Source organism: Ambystoma mexicanum, chromosome 5q (assembly GCF_040938575.1).
Source record: "Ambystoma mexicanum isolate Mex_15411 chromosome 5q, UKY_AmexF1_1, whole genome shotgun sequence".
In the NCBI taxonomy this organism is placed as follows: domain Eukaryota; kingdom Metazoa; phylum Chordata; class Amphibia; order Caudata; family Ambystomatidae; genus Ambystoma; species Ambystoma mexicanum.
In genome coordinates, this window is record NC_090933.1 from 1,131,083,292 (window position 1) to 1,131,103,825 (window position 20,534).

The 20,534-nt window shown below is 45.5% G+C and overlaps 1 protein-coding gene across 4 annotated transcripts in view; it reads left to right on the forward strand.

Annotated features, from left to right (window-relative positions):
* EFR3A (EFR3 homolog A) overlaps positions 1 to 20,534 on the forward strand; it is a 1,818,520-nt gene that overhangs the window by 1,405,163 nt on the left and 392,823 nt on the right. For all 4 annotated transcript variants that reach the window (XM_069621641.1, XM_069621640.1, XM_069621642.1 and 1 more), the window contains one exon: positions 8,437 to 8,504. In XM_069621641.1, the coding sequence (XP_069477742.1) occupies positions 8,437 to 8,504 (68 nt within the window). The remainder of the gene's footprint in view (positions 1 to 8,436; positions 8,505 to 20,534) is intronic.

Sequence of the window (20,534 nt, forward strand, 5' to 3'; positions counted from 1 at the left end):
GAAAAGAAAGCCTCTCTGCTCCTTCCGGCTGAGCCCTCACCCCAGCAGCAACCACCCCAAGAAGTGCACAATAGCACACCCTCACCTTTCAGCTTCAAAAAAATATCCATTACTGAAACAGAAAAAATCATACTTACACTCAAACCTTTCAACTGCAAAGGAGACAACTGCCCAACCCAAATCATAAAGGATGCAGCCAGAGACTTAGCCCCGTTTATCTCGAAGCTCATTAACTCCTCCTTTTAAAATGAACCTCGTACCCAACAATCTTAAACAATCCTGGCTGCTACCACTGCTCAAAATACAAACACTAGACCCCTCCATACCAACTGATTACAGACCTATCACTACAGTCCCCTTCCTACTCAAAATTATTGACAGAGTAGCCTACATACAAATACAAGACTACCTAGAAGCTAACAACTTACTAGGCTCACGCCTGTCTGGCTTCCGTCCCCTTCACGGCACCGAAACAGCCTTGATTGACCTTAAGACCTAAATTGATGAGTTGAAGGACAATGGAAAATAAGCTATGCTACTCCTCCTTGACCTATCAGCAGCCTTCGACCTGGTGGATCATACAGTCTTATGTAACCATCTCAGGTCAGCTGCCCATTTCTCAAGTGATGCCATAACCTGGGTGCAATCCTTCCTTGCGAACCGTACAATGAGAGTCTTCTCCCCTCTAGCAGCTGCCGACCCTATTCAAGTCTCTTGTGGCGTTCCCCAGGGATCATGTGTATCCCTTACCATGTATAATATCTTTACTAAGCCCTTATTTGACAAGTTGGACAGTTTTGGTGTCACCTACACTAATTATGCAGATGACACTCAGATCCTCATCCCCCTTTCGGGCAACTTCTTGGAAGACTCGGCTTTAGTAAACAAGATATACCTCCTCGTTCAGACATGGATGGCATCCCATGGCCTCTGTCTGAATGACGATAAAATGGAATTACTGATCCCAGGCTCTGAGACAGCCATAAAAAAACTTAACCCCAGCTACTCCTCCTTCAACATTGACGACAATGTCATTAAAGTACTGCCTGCAGTCAAAACCCTTGGCTTCTACCTCGACTCTGCACTTAACCTCAAAAAACAAGTTAACTCATTAGCATAGTCTACAGCTTATACTTGTAAATTGATCCGAGCTTGCAGACCATTTCTTTCTGAAACGAGTTGCATTACCCTAGCCAGTGCACTTATTCTATCCAGATTGGATTATTGTAACGCTCTCTATGCTGTATCCAAAAGGGCTTTATTGACAAAATGCAAAGACTCTAAAACAATGCCCTTAGAGCTGCTCTAAACATTCTGAACAGAGAGCACATCTCTGCATTCAGAAGAGATGCTCACTGCCTCAAGATTAAAGACAGGGGGGTCATTCCGAGTAGGGCGGTAAGGGTTAACCGTCACCGGTAACGAGACCGGTGCCGTTAAACCCTTACCGCCCTATTCCGAGTTCCCTTTGCGGGTTGGTACTTTAACGCCTGCTTTTTGCAGGCGTTAAAAAACCAAACCGCAAAGGGACCTAGGAGCTAATTACGGCACCGTAATTTACGGTGCCGTAATTAGCGCCTTCCCCATTCCCATTGAGCCCTATGGGCCAAAAATGAGAATGGGGAAGGGCCCATGGTGAATGGGGAATTACCGCCCCCGCCAACCTTGCAATGGGGCGGTAATTCCGCCATTCACCATGGCGGAGTCGGAAAGATAACTGCGTCAACCAAGGCGCTAATAGCGCCTTGGTTAACGCCAGGGTCGGAATGAGGCCCAGGATCTCCCTTAAACCACTCTCTCTCACCTCTAAGTGGCTTAACAATATAGTGCATTTGTTCTCTTGCTTCACTTGCCTGTATTTTGGTATATTTACTGGCTCCCTGATCACTGCTATCTGGTGACACTATTTTCTTTTTTTTGTTCGCTTCTTGCTTACAACTTTGCTTATCATCTCATGTATGCACTATATTCTATGTATGCACCTTGCTTATTTTCTTATGTATGTATGGTATTCTATGTATGTACCCACCCCCCCACCACTGTAACTAAGCTCCCCAAGTATTCTTGTATTGCTTGCGCCCAGCTACCCGAGGGTTTTGGTCTTGCGCTATATTAAATAAACAAACAAATATACCTTCCCGCGAACCCACATTTTAGGGAAAAGTGAAACCTGTGTTTGTTTATATATCCATAAGTTTCTTTTTTCTCATTGTACCCAATCGTCTGGTAAAGTGACAGTCATTCTTTCCCGTTTAAAGGTTTGTAAAACTGCATATAAATAATGCAGTTTTGGTAGCGCATTACAGAAATCATAAAAATAAATTAAAGGAATATGCATTTGAGTCATAAAGCGAAGGGCGGACTTGGAGGAAAGATGATAGCTATTAGCTAAAACCATATCAGTGTATCCTGATTTCTTGGCATAACGTCCAGTATCCCCTCTATGTATCGTTCACATTTTGTAATTTTACTTTATATTTTCTCTTGTTACTGTTGACAGAAAATCTAATACACCATTACTGAGCACAGTGATCCGCATCGTAGACTTTAATAAAGATTGCCCACGCTTACAGCTCAGGAAGTCTTCATTCTGTTAAAGACAAGGAGGCAAACATTATGCTTTACTTTCTTTAATACTGCCATATCAGCATTTCAACAACATTCTTCTAAACCGTAACATTTGCACTTTTTTTTCCCTCTATTCATGAACAAATTCCACATCTGAGAGGTTTTAAAAATTCAATAGTTCAATAGCCCATGTTCTGTCCACACTATTACCCCCATGATCCTCAGGGGCTTGGTAGTCCTGACCTCTCCTGCTGCACCAATCCGAGACCAGGTCCCAGTATAAGAACCCTCCATGTTAGGTCACGTCCTCTTTCTTTTCCTTACAACTGTATAATGAACTTCAAACTGTCCTCTGTCTGATCAACCATGACCACGGACGAAACAATGGAACTGGGTGCCTAACTGCAACTTGATAAATCCTCCAGTCCCCTTGCGCGAACTTCATCACTCCATCGATACTCACTCGGACTCAAGTCTCCTTCTGATCGTCTCCTACAACAAATGGAGAATAATTTATGAGGGCGGGCAAAATACTATCTGAACGTCCAATTACACATACAGCTTCAGAGTTTTCATCTTTTCATGGGGTGGGATATAATGCTCGCCTCCTTGTCTTTAATAGAATGAAGACTTCCTGAGTTGTACGCGTGGACAATCTTTATTCTATGACAAGACAGGAGGCTCACATTATGCTTGTTCAAAGCTCACCACCACTGCACTTGTTATATTCGATACAGGCATGAAGTAAAAGGTCTTAAAGGTCGACTCAGAGGACCAATCTGCTGATTTCATAATATTCTGAAGTGACACCCCAGCCGAGAAGGCTTTAGAAGCCATTGTGCCCCTCGCTGAATGTGCACCAAACACTGACAGGTCTATCCCTGCCCACTGCATAACCTCGCGCACCCATCCAGCGATTGTCGCTGTTGCGCTATAAGCAACTGGGTCACCCCTCGCGGTCTAAGCTGCTCCGTGGCGGTTTCATAATCTTTGATACATTGAGCAACGCACAGTTTCCTATTCTCTGTAAAATAAGGGTATGAAATCACTCTGGACCCTGTCTTTGTTCGCTGTGCTATGTTAAAGGCTACTCCTTCTGGATAGAAAATCTTTCTATCAACCTCCAATGCCTTAACATCTGACACTCTTCGGCATGCTGTAAGGCACAATAACATCGCCAGGTTACCTGATAACTGTGAGCGCGAAAGCGCTTCGTTCATTGGCCATCTAAGGAACAGCTCAAAAATGACTCTAACATCCCATAAGACTGCGTACTTCGGCTCTAGAGGTTTTCTAATTTGTATTCCTCTCAGAAGCCGCAAGACAGCAGGGTGTTCGCCTACTGCATTCCCTTCTACTTTATTGTGTCCTGCTGAGATCGCTGATCTGTAAACTCCTATTGTTCTAAAAGCACTCCCTTCCTGGAACTTAGACGCTAGGAAGTTAAGAACTTGCACTAAAGGGGCTGAAACGGGATCCAGATATGGTCTGTGCACCACTGCACCCAGGCCTTCCATGCGCTGTAGCTCCTAATTGTGGAAGGCGCCCAGGAGTCTTTGATGCAGTCTGCAACGAGTTGCAAAATTCCTGGCAACTCACACTTTCTCCTGAAATCCTGCAGACCATCAACTGCAGCTTTCCTGTTATCAGGGAATGCGTCTGACCGGTCGGCCTTAGCAGAAGGTCTGGCTGATGCGGAACTATCCTCGGAAAATCCAAAGAAAGATCCATTGCTACTGGAAACCAGGGTTGCGACTTACAGAGCGGTAGCACCATCACAAACTCGGCGCGCTCTCTGCATACTTTCACCAGCGCTCTTGTGATCTTGATAAACGGCAGGAAGGCATAGTGGAATGCTCCGTACCATGTCTGTAGGAAGGCATCCGTACCAGCTGCACCGGGTCTATCCTCCAACTGAAGTATTCCTGTGTCTGAGCGTTCAGTCTGGACGCAAACAGATCTATGTGCATTGGGCCCCAGCGATTCTTCAATTTCTTGAACACTCGCGGGTGTAGTTTCCAATCGCTCGAATCTACAAAATACCTCGAGTTCCAATCTACCTTGTTGAGGGTCCCTGGCAGATATTCTGCTGTCACTACAATGTGATGCAGCAGGCAATAATACCAGAAATCCTTCGCTAACTCTGCTGGATTTTGTTCCTCATAACTTGTTTATATAACATACTGCTGAGATGTTGTCCATCTTGAGCAGTACACAGCATCTCACCTTGTCCTTCGTGACGGCGCGCACCGCAAACAAGCCTGCCAATAATTCAAGGCAGTTTATATGCAGATTGAATTCTTGCTCTAACCATTTCCCTCCTGTTTCTATGTGCTCGCATCTGGCCCCCCATCCTGACCTGCTTGCATCTGACTCTATAATCAAGTCTGGGGCGTCCCCGAATATGGCTCGGCAGTTCCACGCCTCCATATTCTGTAGCCACCAGTGGAGCTCTGTGAGCACTTCGTTGTCCAGGGTCACCAGTTGGTGATCCCTATGCCCCCTTGCAGATGTCTGATTTTGAGACGCTGGAGTGCTCGGTAGTGTAGTGGTCCCAGGAATATCGCCTGAATCGAGGCTGCTAGCAACCCCACTACTCTGGCCAGACACTGAAGCGAAATAACTTTCCTCGCTATCACTACTCTGAGCTCCTTCTTTATTACTTTCACCTTGTGTTGAGGGAGCTGGAGTGTCGCCTTCATTGTATCTATAGTGAAGCCTAGAAACTCCAACCTCTGTACTGGCGCAAGTTGCGATTTGTCTAAATTCACCAAGAATCCCAGCGAGGACAAGAGCGTGAAGATCCCTTGCACGTTCTTGATTAGAGTATTCTTGTCTGATGCTAGTACGAGAATGTCGTCTAGGTATATAGTAATATGGATTCCCCTCTCTTTTATGGCGGCCGCTACTGGCTTCATCACCTTAGTAAAAAAAACCAAGGGGTGGACGGCAGACCAAACGGGACACATGAGAAGTGTCATACCTGTCCATTCCAGCGAAAGCGCAGATACTTTCGAAACTCTTGTGCTATCATGATCGTGAGATAAGCATCCTTGAGATCTAGGCGTGCCAAGTAGTCCCCTTTGCGTAGGAGGTCGCGCAGCAGATGGATACCTTCCATCTTGGAATGATTGTACTCGAACCATGCGCTTAAGTCTTTCAAGTTTATAACGGGGCATGTTTTGTCTTCCCCTGTGGACCAGGAACATGTTGCTGAGAAAACCTGGCCCCCTAGCTCGTCTCGCTCTATTGCGCCTTTTTGTACTAAACCTAGGAGTTTGTTGTGCAGTAATGCTGTCTCCTTGCTCCCCAATGTATATTGGATTTGGTTGTGAGGTTTGGACGGGGTTTCCCACAAACTGTAGCCGCAGCCCTGCCACTGCCTGTAGTACCCATGCATTGTGTGACAAAACTCACCATGCGCTTAAAAATTGGAGAGTTCTCCCTCCTACTTTCATGCTTGGTTTACTCACCGGCGACGGCACTGGGATGTTAAGATCCTCTCCCTCTATGACCTCTAGGGAATCTGAATCTGGTCACGAAGAAGGTGTCCTTCTGCTTCCCTTCCCAGTATTGGGCACGCTGTCCCTGGGGTCTGCGTTGATAGGTGTATCGACCAGACGCTTGACCCCTGTGTCGTCCGGTCCCGGAAAAAAACACGTCCCGGGAAGATCTTCTTAATTGAGCTTTGGGCTCTCTCTAATGCCGAATAAGTGCCCACGAACTGTGACATCTCTTTTGCAAAGGCTTCGCCAAACAAGAGAACATTCGCATTCTCCCCTGGCTCATAAGAGGTTAGGTCACTCATTTTTCTGTCAATTTTCAATACAACACCGCTCCTTCTTTCTGAGGAAAGTGCGCTATTGGCGTTGCCCAGAAGGCACACCGCTCTCTGGGCCCAGTTACCAAGAGCAAGTGGGTCTACCGGCGTTCCGATGTCCTTCGCTTTCTCTGCCAGGTCCATTATTTTTGCTAATGGACCTGCTATGTCCAAAAGCTTGTCCTGGCATCCCCTCCAAGCGCGGTCAACTCCCTTTCTAACGCCTTGCGCTGATTTTGTCACAAATGTGACCATCTTGGGGTCTAGATCAGGAGTTTCTGCAAGCTTCCCTGGCAATTCCGGCCTAGGACATTCGGATCTCATGCGTGATCGCACTTCTCTATCCGGCGGCTTCTTATATGCTGGGACATGTACGCCGCTACCCTGGGCGATGGCACCCACTCAGAAGACTAAGTGTCTGATGGCCTCTGGGTAAAACATATCTGCGGTGTTATCCACGTCTTGAGGGTCGACATTTTCTTCCAAGTGCCCTGCACATTCCCCTTCATCGTCGGGCGAGTAGCCCTCATGATCCCCCAAATTATCCACCCGTGGGGCAGGGGGTCTGTCCTGACATTCTTTTTGTTTGTCCAGGAAGGCTCTCTTTAGCTTTAGCCTAGCGACGGGGTCACTTGTTTCTTGGGCAGCAGTACCCTCCCTTCCATCTGTGCTCGGGGGGGTGGTGGGGTCAAAGAGTGTTTACTCTTCCGAGCTGCTTTTCGCCCCTTTGGTTCAACCCCTTCTAGGCGGTGTCTGTCTGACCGCCCTTCCTCAGGGCTTTCTTCCCGTCTTTTCTTAGCAGCTAGCTGCTCCTGCTGCTTTGCCATAATTGTCTCAAAAATGTCTAGTCTTTGGCTAATAGGCTGTACCCGTAGTGAGACTGCTTGGGTTAGCGAGTCCCCTAGCACTTAAAGCTCTGAGATAAGTCAGGCTCTAGGTGAGAGGGATCCTCTTCCCACTCCTCTGCACTCCACTCTGGAGATGTGGATGGAGTTTGGCCAGAGCATTTGTAATTAGCCATTCCTTCTTTTGGCAGGGCCAACTGTAGGGCTGTCACCACTGAGGGATGATAAGATGCACCACATAATAAAGGAAAAGTCTTACTGTAGACTTTGTGCTACCCGCTGCAATTACAGATCAATCCTAAAACCCTCTCTTTAGGCAAAGCTTTCACTTAGTTTTTCTTTTTTTTTGTGAATGAGAACTCTGGAGGCCCAACCTTCACTTTCCGCTCTGTACTTGTAATGAAATAATACGCGCGAGTGTCAGAACTCCCAGGGGATGCCGGGAAGCATGCCGCCTCCCGCTCCCCTGGGTTTTAGTGCCCGCCACGTTCCCCGTGTCACTACGAGGAGCAGGGCCGGCTGCCTGGGGAGGGCGCGTTCGCTCAAGGCTCGGGCCCCCACTCCTTCCGCTGAAACATTAACATAAATGACTTCCCTAAGTAAGGGACGGCGGTCACGCCGCTTTCTTCTTACAAACGCGGCTGCGCGGCCGAATAACTACGCGGTGAGGCAAGCCCTCACAAGGTTCTTAACTGAACTGTTAACCGCGCCATGTATAAAATAACAGCAGTGGCGCGACTATATAATAGCGCTTATTAAGCAAAACAGAAGTACACATTGAATCTTATAACTTATTATAAAGAGACAGGTACGTATCTCAAAATGGCAGCAAAAAGAAAGAGGAAGTGACCTAACATGGAGGTTTCTTAAACTGGGACCTGGTCTCGGATTGGTGTAGCAGGAGAGGTCAGGACTACCAAGCCCCTGACGATCATGGGGGTGGTATTGTGGACAGAACATGGGCTATTGAACTATTGAACTTTTAAAACCTCTCAGATTTGTAATTTTTTCATGAATAGAGGGGAAAAAGTTTAAATGTTACGGTTTAAAAAAATGTTGTTGAAATGCTGATATGGCAGTATTAAAGAAAGTAAAGCATAATGCGAGCCTCCTGTCTTGTCATAGAATCATGATCATAATACTACTGTGGAATTTTGCGTTTTACAAACGTTACCTTAAAGTTAATTTGACTTTGTTCTTCAGGTCATCGAAACAAGAAACGGGAAAGCTCCTTATTTCTTGCCTGAAGTGATTTTCCGGGATAAATACAGGTATGTTAATGTAATACAAAGTAGGTTATTCATTTGCTAATGACCAATTGCTGCTCAATTTGAAATGAAGCCATTGGGAAAGCTGAAAAAAAGTAACTGTGGCCCCTTGGGATTAATGCAGGGAGGGGTTGGTTTAAAAATATTACGAGTATAGCAGGTTGCAAGGATTCATGACATGCTAAATGGGAGTCTAATGGGTTTTTAAGCTAAATCTAGTTAAGTAAATTCTTCAGCATGCGGTCTCGCATGGATTCACATGCTCATGAATATTCCTCGGTCAGGCTGGGAATCCTCAGTGAAAAACAAAACCAGTTTTGCTTTAACCTGAAAACTGCATTTCCCCTCTATAACCAATCACTGTCCTTTCGGGAATACTGCCCCCATCCACCAACAGTCGTTTCCCTTAGCTCCACCCCTGGTGGCCATCTTCAGACTTTTACTACGCGTTTCAGTGTTGGGAGTCCCCTTGTCTAGCTCTGAGTATTTTCTGTTTTTTTTAAAATACATTTGTTATTTCCTCTCCGAATCTTGCCATTGTTGACTGATGATCAACTATCAGCCACAAGGACCTGTTGCCGGTGAAGATCTACCTTCATCACTGGATCTTTTTTCGATTTTCGGAAGACCCAGGCTTGGGGCTACTTCGCACCTCACACAATGCCGGAGGAGAAATTGAGTCTCCAATATCTCTGAGAAATGTGGCCTGCAGAATGTCAACGTTGAGGATCGGTCCCTCAAGTGCCTATATTGCCTGCATCCTGACGACGACGAGGACTCATGCGAGATTTGCCACAGAATTGCCAGCAAAGATGAAACGTAACCGCTATCAATGGTTGCTGGCATGGCTCAAGGAGGAGAAGGCCTCTGACTCAGCCCTCGGGCGCAGTCATGCCTCATCCAGGACTGGCCAGTCCCACAAGCATGCTCCATCCGACAAGAAGAGGTCAAGGTCCTTTGAGGATTCCCCTTGCAAGGGGATCCAAAAGAAGGTTAAACACTGTGCTGATGAATTCCGCTATGGTTGCTGCAGGGTCTAGTTCGGGTAGGACCCATTCCCCATCTCCATTTCCGTCCATATTGAGCCTTCCACTTGAGAGGGTGCCTTCCGCGAGGAAGCCTATGACCACTCCGAAGCACAGATCTTCATCCAAGGACAAGGCTACGAAAGAGAGGTCTTCAGGTGGGCCGTCGGACGCCCTGTCGAACACCTCTTTGTCAACCAGGATCACAGCCCATTTGACGACTACTTCATCCTCCAGGGTACCACCTTCGTCGACGGTGCTCTGTCGACAACCACAGCTCCATCGATGACCGTGACTCCGTCAACGACCTCACCCGATCTGTTGACGATCCTATCGTCGACCATCACTACTTCGTCGAGGGGAGGGCCTGCCACACTACCATGGTGTCTACGGTCAAGACGGCTGCTACCCCAAGTGTAGCTTTTCCTCTGCCGATTACGGCTGCTGCAGCGGCTCCATCAATGACTGTTAGGCAGAATTCTCAAGAATGTGCTAATTTCCCTTACCTTTTTAGACCCCCACCAACTTTGCTGGATTTCTAGAATTTGATTTGATTGGGAAGAGTGTGAGCCTTTTTTCCCACTCTTCCATGTATTTTGATGTGTGTTCTACTTTTGTGTTCTTTGGTTATGGAGTTTTAAAACAACTCCATAGGCATAATTTTCTGTGTGTCACACGGCACCTTGAATGCAGTGGCACAGGGATGTCTTTCAGACTTCCCAAGGTTTAAATACCTTCTCTGGGACTGACTACTGTCTCCCAGAGCATGTAAAGTTAAATTGACTTTACTAGTCTCTTTAAATTTACAGACCCAGCACACACCATCATCCTGTAGAGTGCTGGAGGAGTTAACTAGCATCCCGAGTCAAAACACTCATGTAACAGTCAAATGTTACCCTTTCCTACTTGAAATGGCTGGTGGCAGTGGTTTAGATCAAACTACCATGGTTTTTCCCGACCGTGAACAACGGTAGCTAAAAATCGGGTCAACAATGTTTTTCAATATGGCGCCCAAAACCTATCTGTAAAAACAGACTCTGGTCGACTTTTTTTGCCATTTCTTTTTGGAAAGGTACTTCTTGTGGTTGCCTCTGCGTGCCAAACCAGGTTTGAAGCCCTCCTCTGACACCTGAGTGTCTGGGGTGGACAGGATGTGAGGGAGGTGCCTGAAACTCCCTGTGCTTAGTCTCCTGGGAGACCTGAATGCACTGTGGCGTGATTGGCCGGCTGGCTGTCCGGCAAGAACAGCCACCCTGCTGTGTGAGTGACAGCCAGGCTGGAATGAATGGGGGAAAACTGTTTAAAAGTAGGTCTCTCGGACTTGGAAAGCAGAGTCGACCACTGGAACGAAAGAACCGAAGACAAGCTTAAAGAAGAGGACTGCTGCAACTCCTGGATGACCAGTGAAGCCTGCTGCAGGTCCGAATTGCCTGAAACTCCATTGACAGAGAAGCCCTTCAAGGTTAACTTCTTCCCTTGAGTTTGGTGGGAACAACCAACTCGCAAGCCGCCTGGACACCGTCCCCTCCTGGTCGAATTTTCTGCAGAGTGCTGTGGAAAACCAGATAGCCAGTGGGAAGGATACCAGTTTGTGGTCTTTAAGGCACTCACACCTTAAACTAACGTTTTGCCAAGCTTGTGGTCTTTTCCCTGGGCAGTGCAGGAACCTCCCCCCGTCCTCCTTCTTGTCCCCACGACTGAAGCTCAGGAACAGCGAGATCAGCTCGAATTGCCAGGAAACTTTCCCGACTTCGAAGGCTTGTCCTTCCCTAAACCAACATCAAACTTTTCGCCTGAACCAATTCTAATATCCGTGGCAAAGACTTAACCGTTTACTACCAGAACTGTGCTATCCTATACAAAGACTCTGAACCATTGACTTTGGCCGAGGCCTATGCACTGAATTGCTGGTTGTAGTTAACTGAAACCCTTTGCCCTGCATATGATAGTATTTGTGCTTAATTTCTTATAACCTTGTCTTTTTACCACTTTTTAAAGTAACTGACGTGCCATTTTGCTCCCACTTCAGAGGAGCTGAACTTGTTCAGTAACTTATTGGTTGTGTATTTGTAGTATATTCGTACATGATATTGAGCTGCTCTTGCTAGTATAATGTTTTCCAAATGACTGTGTAAATAAATGTATATCCTTTTACCAAGAAACCTTGAGTAAGTGTTTGTTTGAATCATTGTATTTGTTGGTCCTTTGTGTAACTTGTTCTACTGCTCACTTTGCTCTTGAGATAAGTCTGGCTGCACAGCCACTGCTACCACATTACTGTGTAGTACAGGCTTGTACCAAAGGTGAAATTTTACTGACACTTGTAGTCTTAATTGCATGTAGTGTTCCCCAAGGGTACTGCATGTGATTCTGCCTAACAATGACCACGACGGATGAGCCAGTCCGAGTGCAGGTGCCCATTTTCGCCTCATTCCCAAAGGATTCGGGCAAGGAGAAGGAGCTGCTGTCTTCCATTGATTTCCTCCCCAGGCTGGTGAGAAAGTCGCAGTCAATGCTGATGGAGTCTACTAGGCGGTCCTCACACATATACACAAGCTCAGATGATGACCATTTGCCCCAAGATTACTATTCTGATCTTGAAGGAGTTATTTCGCCCCTGTCCCGAGCAGAGTCTCGCAGGAGGCAGTCTTATCTACCGGCTGACCCACAGAAGCGTTTAAGCCCAGAGCAATTGCCAGTGGCGCCATTCATACCTCAACCAGTGGCCAGGAACATGCCAATGGACACTGACTATCCCCCACATCTTGGTGTCGGAGATATAGCAGAGGTTGCCGGCAGCCCCTGTGCCTGGGCCAGTCCACAGCCAACCCATGCCATCGGCCAGAAGTCCTCCCAGGACTAGTTTTCCAAGACCAAAGCAGCAACTTCACAGCCGACACCCACCCGGGGGCCTTTAAATCCGGTGGTGGAGTAGCTGCCACGGGTACTGACACTGACACTACTGCAACACATTCAGATGAGTATGGCTATGTCCCAGCGGACGGAGAACCACTTGATGACAATGAATCTGCAAGGGCGTCACCCCCAGACGAGGGCATCTGCTCTATTGTATCTGATCCCGGAGAAGGAAGGTTATTCTTTTCCAACACCAGGAGTCTTCACAGAAGACAGTTATGTAAATCCTCCTGCTGGACGATGTTTTGGAAGTCGCTGAATACTGCTCCTCCCAAAAGGGAAAGGCTGGAGAAGAAGTACAGGGTCCCGGACTCAGCCCATAGGTGCTTGAGATTGCAGCCTTCTCCAGACATGGTGGTGTCTGCCGCCACCATGATGCACTCAGCAAACCTATCATCCTCGTCCATGGTCCCTCCTGACCAAGAGGGTAAGAGGCTTGATGCAGTGGGGAAGAGCTTTAATTATACTTCAGCTTCCACAGTCAAGGCTGCCAACGCCCTGGCCATCCTGTCTCAGTGTGACAGGGAGCTCTGGTTTAAGCTCGGACCAATCTTTGACTTCCTACCGGATGACACAAAGGCTGCCCATGCTCTGTAAGAAGAGATAGGGGGAGAAAGGAGGGGCCCTCTTTTGTTTAAGGGGGGCCTGACTCGAGAGGGTATGTAATATACGAGAGAGAGAAAAGGAGTCAGAAGCTACCACTGTTTAAAGACAAAGGTAAGGGTTGCAGCAGAGAGACTAGGTTTAACAAATACTAGTCACAAAACGTGGTCGCAGAAAGAGTAAAGTGTATATACTATTTATTTTTGAACACACATCTAAAAATTGGTATGCCACTAATTCACACTGGGCCTTAAAAAAGACATACATATGCCCATGAGGGCGAAAGTTTACGATGATATATTAAACTATGCATTGTAGTGAGGGTTAGTAACAACACTCTTTGTGCAAAAATTCTGTACTACTCAATGATGATAGTACGCCATTATTGTCGACACATTTTGTAGTTGGTGTTTCTGGTTCGGTAAAACATGACCTTCAGCAGGTGTTGTGTCTTGTCAGTTTGTCTGAAGGGACCGAACCGTCATCAGGACGAGGATGTTTGAGAAGCGGGTACCAGACAGTGCCCCGGGGATGGATGACATGGTGTGTGTTACTGGTGAATGACCAAGTGGTTAGTAATAAAAGTGGGCTGGCTGCAACTCAAGGACTTTCTTGAATTAGTCTTATAAACTCAGGTGAATGGATGGCTGCCGTGTTTTATACTGGCAAGGGTTTCTTTATTCTTTGGTGTCTAAAGGAAAAGGGGGTAATTGGTTACCTTAATGTCTGTAGAATGTATCTACTTGCAAAAAAGCTATTGCATAATGGGTTAAAAAGTACCTGGTATAAAGGCTGGAACCAGGTGGAAAAGAAGAGTAGTAAGTAGTTGCTGCGATGGATGCAGAACGAATGAGCAGGTTCTTCTGAGAAATAATAAATGGGTTTTAAGTCATTTAGAATTAGACTCACAAAATGCTTCAATGGTGCCAAACCAAAAGTGTGTTTAGGCTCCATGCAATGATTTCTATAGGTGAGGTATAGAAGACTACAAACAATGGCTAGTATGATTCCATTGGCTAAAATACCCTGTGTATTTCAAGGAAAAAAGTGTGTTTGGGCTCCATGCTGCAGGTGGCTTTTAGTTGGTGAAAACCGTATCTAACGTCATTCCAGTAACTGATATATACGGTTTATTTCAATGAAAAATGGCGTGTTGTGGCTCCATGCAGAACAGTAGCTGAGATGTCTACTTGAAAAATATGAGCGCGTGATTAGTTGGGTGACAAAAAGCACTGTGCAGAGACATGCAATTAGTAGAGCTACGTTTGCAATTGCCGTCGGTGAGGCGTTGAAAGAATAAACACAAGTACGGGGTGGGTTACATTACACTCGAAATGCATAGTAAGACCTGTTTGGTCAGCTATTGACCCGAGAAAGGCGATCTGCTAACGGGCATTAGCAGTGGTAGTAATGTAACTTTGCAAGGGGAAGGATTACAGCTTACCTAGTATTTTGGAGATAGAGCTGCAGCAGTGTCAGCTGCTCCGTCAGTGTTCACATTACGTGCATGCGCAATGAGTTGACTTGCTGTGGCAAAAATTTGAATGTATGTAACTGTATTGTGCCGATGCGGGTTGCCCTCGTTCTATTGATGGAATGGGGCGAAAATGGATATTGCATCAGTCATGGGGCTCAGAATCAGAAAGCGAGAGAGTGTGTTGCCTACGGGTGTTAAGGCATGTTAGTAGACATGTAAATGTAGCGTTGTGTGAAAATACATACATATTCAAATCCTGTGCAATAAAGTAAGAAGGATAGTAAAAACCACATTTTCTAAGACAAAAAATTGCGTTAAATTATACGACCACGAGAGGATACATGTCATACTATGCAAATTATTTCATTGACATGTGGCTTTGTTTGTATCCATAGTTATGAGATGAGTTGGGCCCCCAGTTGGGGCTTTGCACAGCCAATTGAGGTATTAAAACACAGAATTTTATTACACCCATATTTCTCATTTACTTAGGCGTTTTATGGCCTCAAATGACTTCAAGAGATTATTTAACAGAATTGCAAGACCTTCTGGTAAATGTAGAAAGTTTTTTTAACATAGCAAATTTTGTTACACTCACGAAGCGCTGGTCCCTTTGGTCTAGAAGCCGGCTCTGTGGCTCCATTCGGAATGGTACCTTCAAGATGGTGGATCGCAGTACGAACGGTTCCACTATCACCGTTCCAGTCCTCTCACGTTCGCCAGAGGTACGGCGTACCGCTCACGTGACTCTTCATAGGACACGGAGTCTTCCAGCGCTTCGCGTCGCTACTGTACTAGCGGATGCTCCGTGAGTTCGCAACTAGGCAATCTCAAATCTTCAGCAGAAACCTCTTACCTCTGACCATTACTAACCCCTCTTCTCTTAACTTTCCAGATTCTCTTTTCAGCATTCTTTGTTGACACAAATCCCTCGGATTCATCCTGCCTCTCATTCTGAAACACTGCCTTTGAGTTCTCGAGTTACTGCATTCTGGGTAATAATAAATACTCCTGTCCAAGTCCCTTTCTGAATCTTTCTTCAGGTATTGTAGGGCTTACTCACCTTTACTTCCTTCTGACAGACTTGTGTTCCAGTCGCCCTCTCCGTGTCTCATATTCTCAGCTTCTCTCCTGGTATTTACAATCCGGCTGGTTAAGAGGTCAGGGGAATTAGTCTCTTTCCTGTTTTCCCCATTCCCCTTCCTATACTTCTGCTATTCATCACTTCGCTTCTCATTTCTTCCCTCTCCAGAAGCAGTCTTCCGATACTCTACGCCACGATCGAATTGGCGTCATCAGCCTGCGAACCACACTCCAATCTTCGGATCCTGCGCTCGACCAGGGTTTCCCTGACTGGCGCGTACCTCTCACTCTGGATTTCCCTACCGGTTGAGAGGTTGACGCGTTGGTCGGGGAGATTCTTGAGTTCAGCATTTGCTTCCCGTTGAACATATCAGTCTGCTCAGGTAAGACCTCCAGATCTATTTAATCGGGGGTTCTTAAAGATTCATTGAACCTAGTCTAAGTATCTAGCATTCTGTAACAAATTTTTGTTAAAATGAGTCACAATTTTGTTTCTAAATCTTTTTCTGTTAAGAGATTGATATTGTAAAATATGCACTTCTATAATAGAGATCACATTGTTACGTCATACATAGCAAAAAAAATACAGTGTATGCGTTTGTTCATTTCAACCTCTTTGGTATTTACAATGGCACAGTTATTTTAGTCTGTTTGTGAATTAGTTGTGCAGTATTTGTTTTCGCAAAGTGGACTAAACACATTATTACATAAGTACAGACTAACTGGCGATCAAAGGTAACTATGATATGTAGTAAAATGTCACAATACAAACGCAGTTAACAATTTGAGATCAAAACTAATATTTTTGAGAACTATATTCATATTTTTTGAGAAAAACAATGCCTATTGTCGTCATTGATATTTGAATTCCGACAAATTTTGGACATTCTCTGGAAACTGTGGTGGTCATTAGAATGTGAAAACCTCGGAATTTGGAAGCCCATACAGTGCACGTGTGTTAAAGAACTAAATCACTAGCAACTGAAATTATCTGAAAAAAAGGTTCCATTCAATGGAAACATTTAGAACTTGTTTCACTGAGTTTAGTCGAAAAATCCACTGATGTTCTAGTTTGCGGAGGGCAAGATCTCCGTTTCCGCCCCTGAATGGATTTTTAGCTGTCTGGAGAATGAACCAAAAGATATCATTGTGACTATGCTTTTTTTCTTGAAAATGTGAAACCATAGGCTTGTCCGGTATGGCATTTTTTATGCATGATCTGTGTTTGCAGATACGTTGTCTTATTTCCCTTTTGCCTATATATAATAGCTTGCAGGGACATTGGATAGCGTAGACCGTCCATTTACTTCTAGACAATATGTCCGGGGTGGTATCTTGCCTTCAGCCTGGTGGATAATTCTTTACTGGTAATATCATACTCCTCACGTGTAGTACAATTACGCCTTACGCGTAAAAATTGTGCAAAAATTAGGTTTTCTTTTAGACCTGCTGGGTGAAAACTATGGAACTCTAACAGTGTATTTTTCGAGGTTGGTTTCTGTATAGCGTTGTAGCCAGAGTATTGGTGGCAGTTTTGTAAATTGTAAGGTCTAGAAAAGGTACTGCTTTTCTGTCGTATTGTATGGTGAATTGGATGCACAGGTTTTGGCTTTTTAGCTAAGTGAAAAAAATCCACTAGTTGTGATTCATTTCCTTTCCATATCATTTTTACTAACTTCACTTTATTGCACAGGATTTGAATATGTATGTATTTTCACACAACGCTACATGTACATGTCTACTAACATGCCTTAAAACCCATATCCACCGCACTCTCCCGCTTTTTGAGCCCCATGACTGATGTAATATCCATGTTCGCCCCTATGCCATCAAAAGAATGAGGGCAACCCGCGTCGGCACAATAAAGTTACATACATTCAAATATTTGCCACAGCAAGTCAACTCATTGCGCATGCGCGTAATGTGAACACTGACAGCGCAACCGACACCGCTACAGCTCTACCTCCGAGATACTAGGTAAGCTGTAATCCTTCCCCTTGCAAAGATCTCAGCTACTGTTCTTCAGAAATCACTGCATGGAGCCCAAACACGCCTTTTTTCATTGAAATAAACCGTAGATATCGGTTACTGGAATCACGTTAGATACTATTTTCACCAATTAAAAGCCACCTGCAGCATGGAGCCCAAACACAATTTTTTCCTTGAAATACACTGGGTATTTTGGCCAATGGAATCATACTAGGCATTGTTTGTAGTCTTCTATAGCTCACCTATAGAAATCATTGCATAGAGCTAAAACACACTTTTGGTTTGGCACCATTGAAGCATTTTGCGAGTCTAATTCTGAATGACTTAAAACCCATTTATTACTTTCTCAAGAGAACCTGCTCTTTCGTACTGCATCCATCATAGCAACTACTTAAAACTCTTCTTTTCCAACTGGTTCCAGCCATTATACCAGGTACTTTTTAACCCTTTATGCAATAGCTTTTTTGCAAGTAGATGCATTCTACTTTTACCTCCTTTTCCTTTAGACACCAAAGAATAAAGAAACCCTTGGCAGTATCAAGCACGGCAGCCATCCATTCACCTGAGTTCATAAGACTAATTCAAGATAAGTCCTTGAGATGCAACCAGCCCACTTTTATTACTAACCACTTGGTCATTCACCAGTAACACACACCATGTCATCCATCCCCAGAGGCACTGTCTGGTACCCGCTTCTCAAACATCCTCCTCCTGATGACGGTTCGGTCCCTTCAGACAAACTGACAAGCCACAACACCTGCTGAAGGTCATGTTTTACCGAACCAGAAACGCCAACTACAAAATGTGTCAACAATAATGGCGTACTATCATCATTTAGTAGTACAGAATTTTTGTACAAAGAGTGTTACGAACCCTCACTACAATGCATAGTTTAATATGTCACTGTAAACTTTCGCCCACATGGGCACATTTTTTAAGGCCCAGTGTGAATTCGTGGCCTACCAATTTTTAGATGTGTGTCCAAAAATAAATAGTATATACACTTTCCTCTTTCTGTGACCATGTTTTGTGACTAGTATTTGTTAAACCTAGTCTCTCTGCTGCAACCTTTACCTTTGTCTTTAAACAGGGGTAGCTTCCGACTCCTCTTCTCTCTTTCGTATGCCCATGCTCTGATCCAGGAAGGGCATAGTGGCCTCGGACTATGCCATCACAATGGCTTTGGATATTGCGGACTCCGGCTTCCGCCAGGTAGGCAACGGGGTGGCCCTTCGGCACAAACGTTGGCTGAAGGCTATGTCCCGATGCCAAGCAGGGTTTAGAAAAGGCCCATCAACGGCCTTGAATGGGTTATTGCTGAACCTATTAAGTGAAAAATTAATAATTAATGGAGGGAAACCATTATTCGGGCCTGGATAGATTTGTCCAAAGCCTTTGACCAAATTGACAGACCAAGACTTTGGCATAAACTGAGAAAAAAGGGGATCCCAGAGACACTTCTGTCAATGTTAATGGAGCTCCACATAGGAACAAGCGTAAGGGTGCACTTGGATAACAAGGGCCACCTATCAGACCCAGTCTCCATAGAAAGAGGGGTAACACAGGGTTGCTTGGGGGCACCTACATTTTTCAACCTATTCCTAGCCGATGCAGGGGCTTATCTGAATTCGGCTGTGTTGGCCAGTCCAGAAATTGGTGGCAAAAGAATATTCTGGCTGGCCTACGTGGACGACATTGCCCTGCTCGACAGAACTGCTGTTGGCTTGCAGCGGTTGCTTAACAGTTTGAGCAAATATGTGGAGAAAGAATGGGTTGATAATAAACCCCAAGAAGTCCAGAATACTGGTATTTAAACATCCAAGCATTGGGTCCTTGATGGGCAGGAAATCCCACAAGTAGAAGATCTGACATACCTAGGCTATACAATCTATGCAAGCCCAGCTAACCACAAAGCAGAAAGAGACCTATTCTCCAAAGCACTGTCCCTAATTCCTCATTTGATTAAAATTAGGGGGAAATATTGTAAATTCTCAATACTTCAATGATAAAATATTACCTGGTTAAGATAGTGCCTATTCTATTATATGGCCCAGAAGCCAAACCGCAATTGTGGGATTTAAATTGGGCTAAAGTGGAAGGTAGAATCTGGAAGAAAGCCCTAAATCTACCATGGAGTACGCCAGGTGGACAATAGATAATTCGAACTGGGATTAAAACACTTGAACTGCCTAGTAGAATGGAAGTTGCTGTCCTTCTACAGAGAAATCGCATATCCTAAAAGTGGTTCCTTGTATGAGGGGATCAAGAAACATGACAACCAACTGTATCTGTCATGAACCATCAAACTCGCCCCTTCTGGTCCTCCTGGTCCCTGACACGTCGGGCCTTACACTCCATAATACTACCAACATGGCGGCAAGCCCAGAACGCTGCTCACCAGTCTTCACGTTCTATGCAGCGTCCTCTATAAAGAAGCCACACCCCCGCGCGTCTCAATGCTGCTACTAGCTGTGATCGGACGTGTGCTCCGTACCTTCTCTTGTGCTACTTGCTATCCCCTGGCCCCTGGATTCCCTTCTCCCGACTTGTTCCTTCTTATCCAGTCTTCCTGGAATCCCTGCGTCACTTCCGCGTGCCCCCCTACTCCTTCTTGAATATTCCCGGAGTTTTCCTTTGATCCTGGACATCGAAGCTGAACGTAATCTGGAAGCCGAGGACGGCCGAGCGGGCTTATTTAAGTCCCGAACCATACGAAAGAAGGCTCTGCCTAAAGAGGACATCAGGAAACACAGACAGGTGAGAAGGGGGGGAAACCTGTGACAGATTGAGACGCCACCTGACCGAAGTCGATGTAGACATGGAGGCGGCCATCCAGGATCTTATGCGTGGCATGCAAGAACTAACGACCGAAGTACAGAACTTGAAAGCGGAAAACGCCACGCTAAAACAATTGGTACTTTCACGTGACTCTGCCACAAA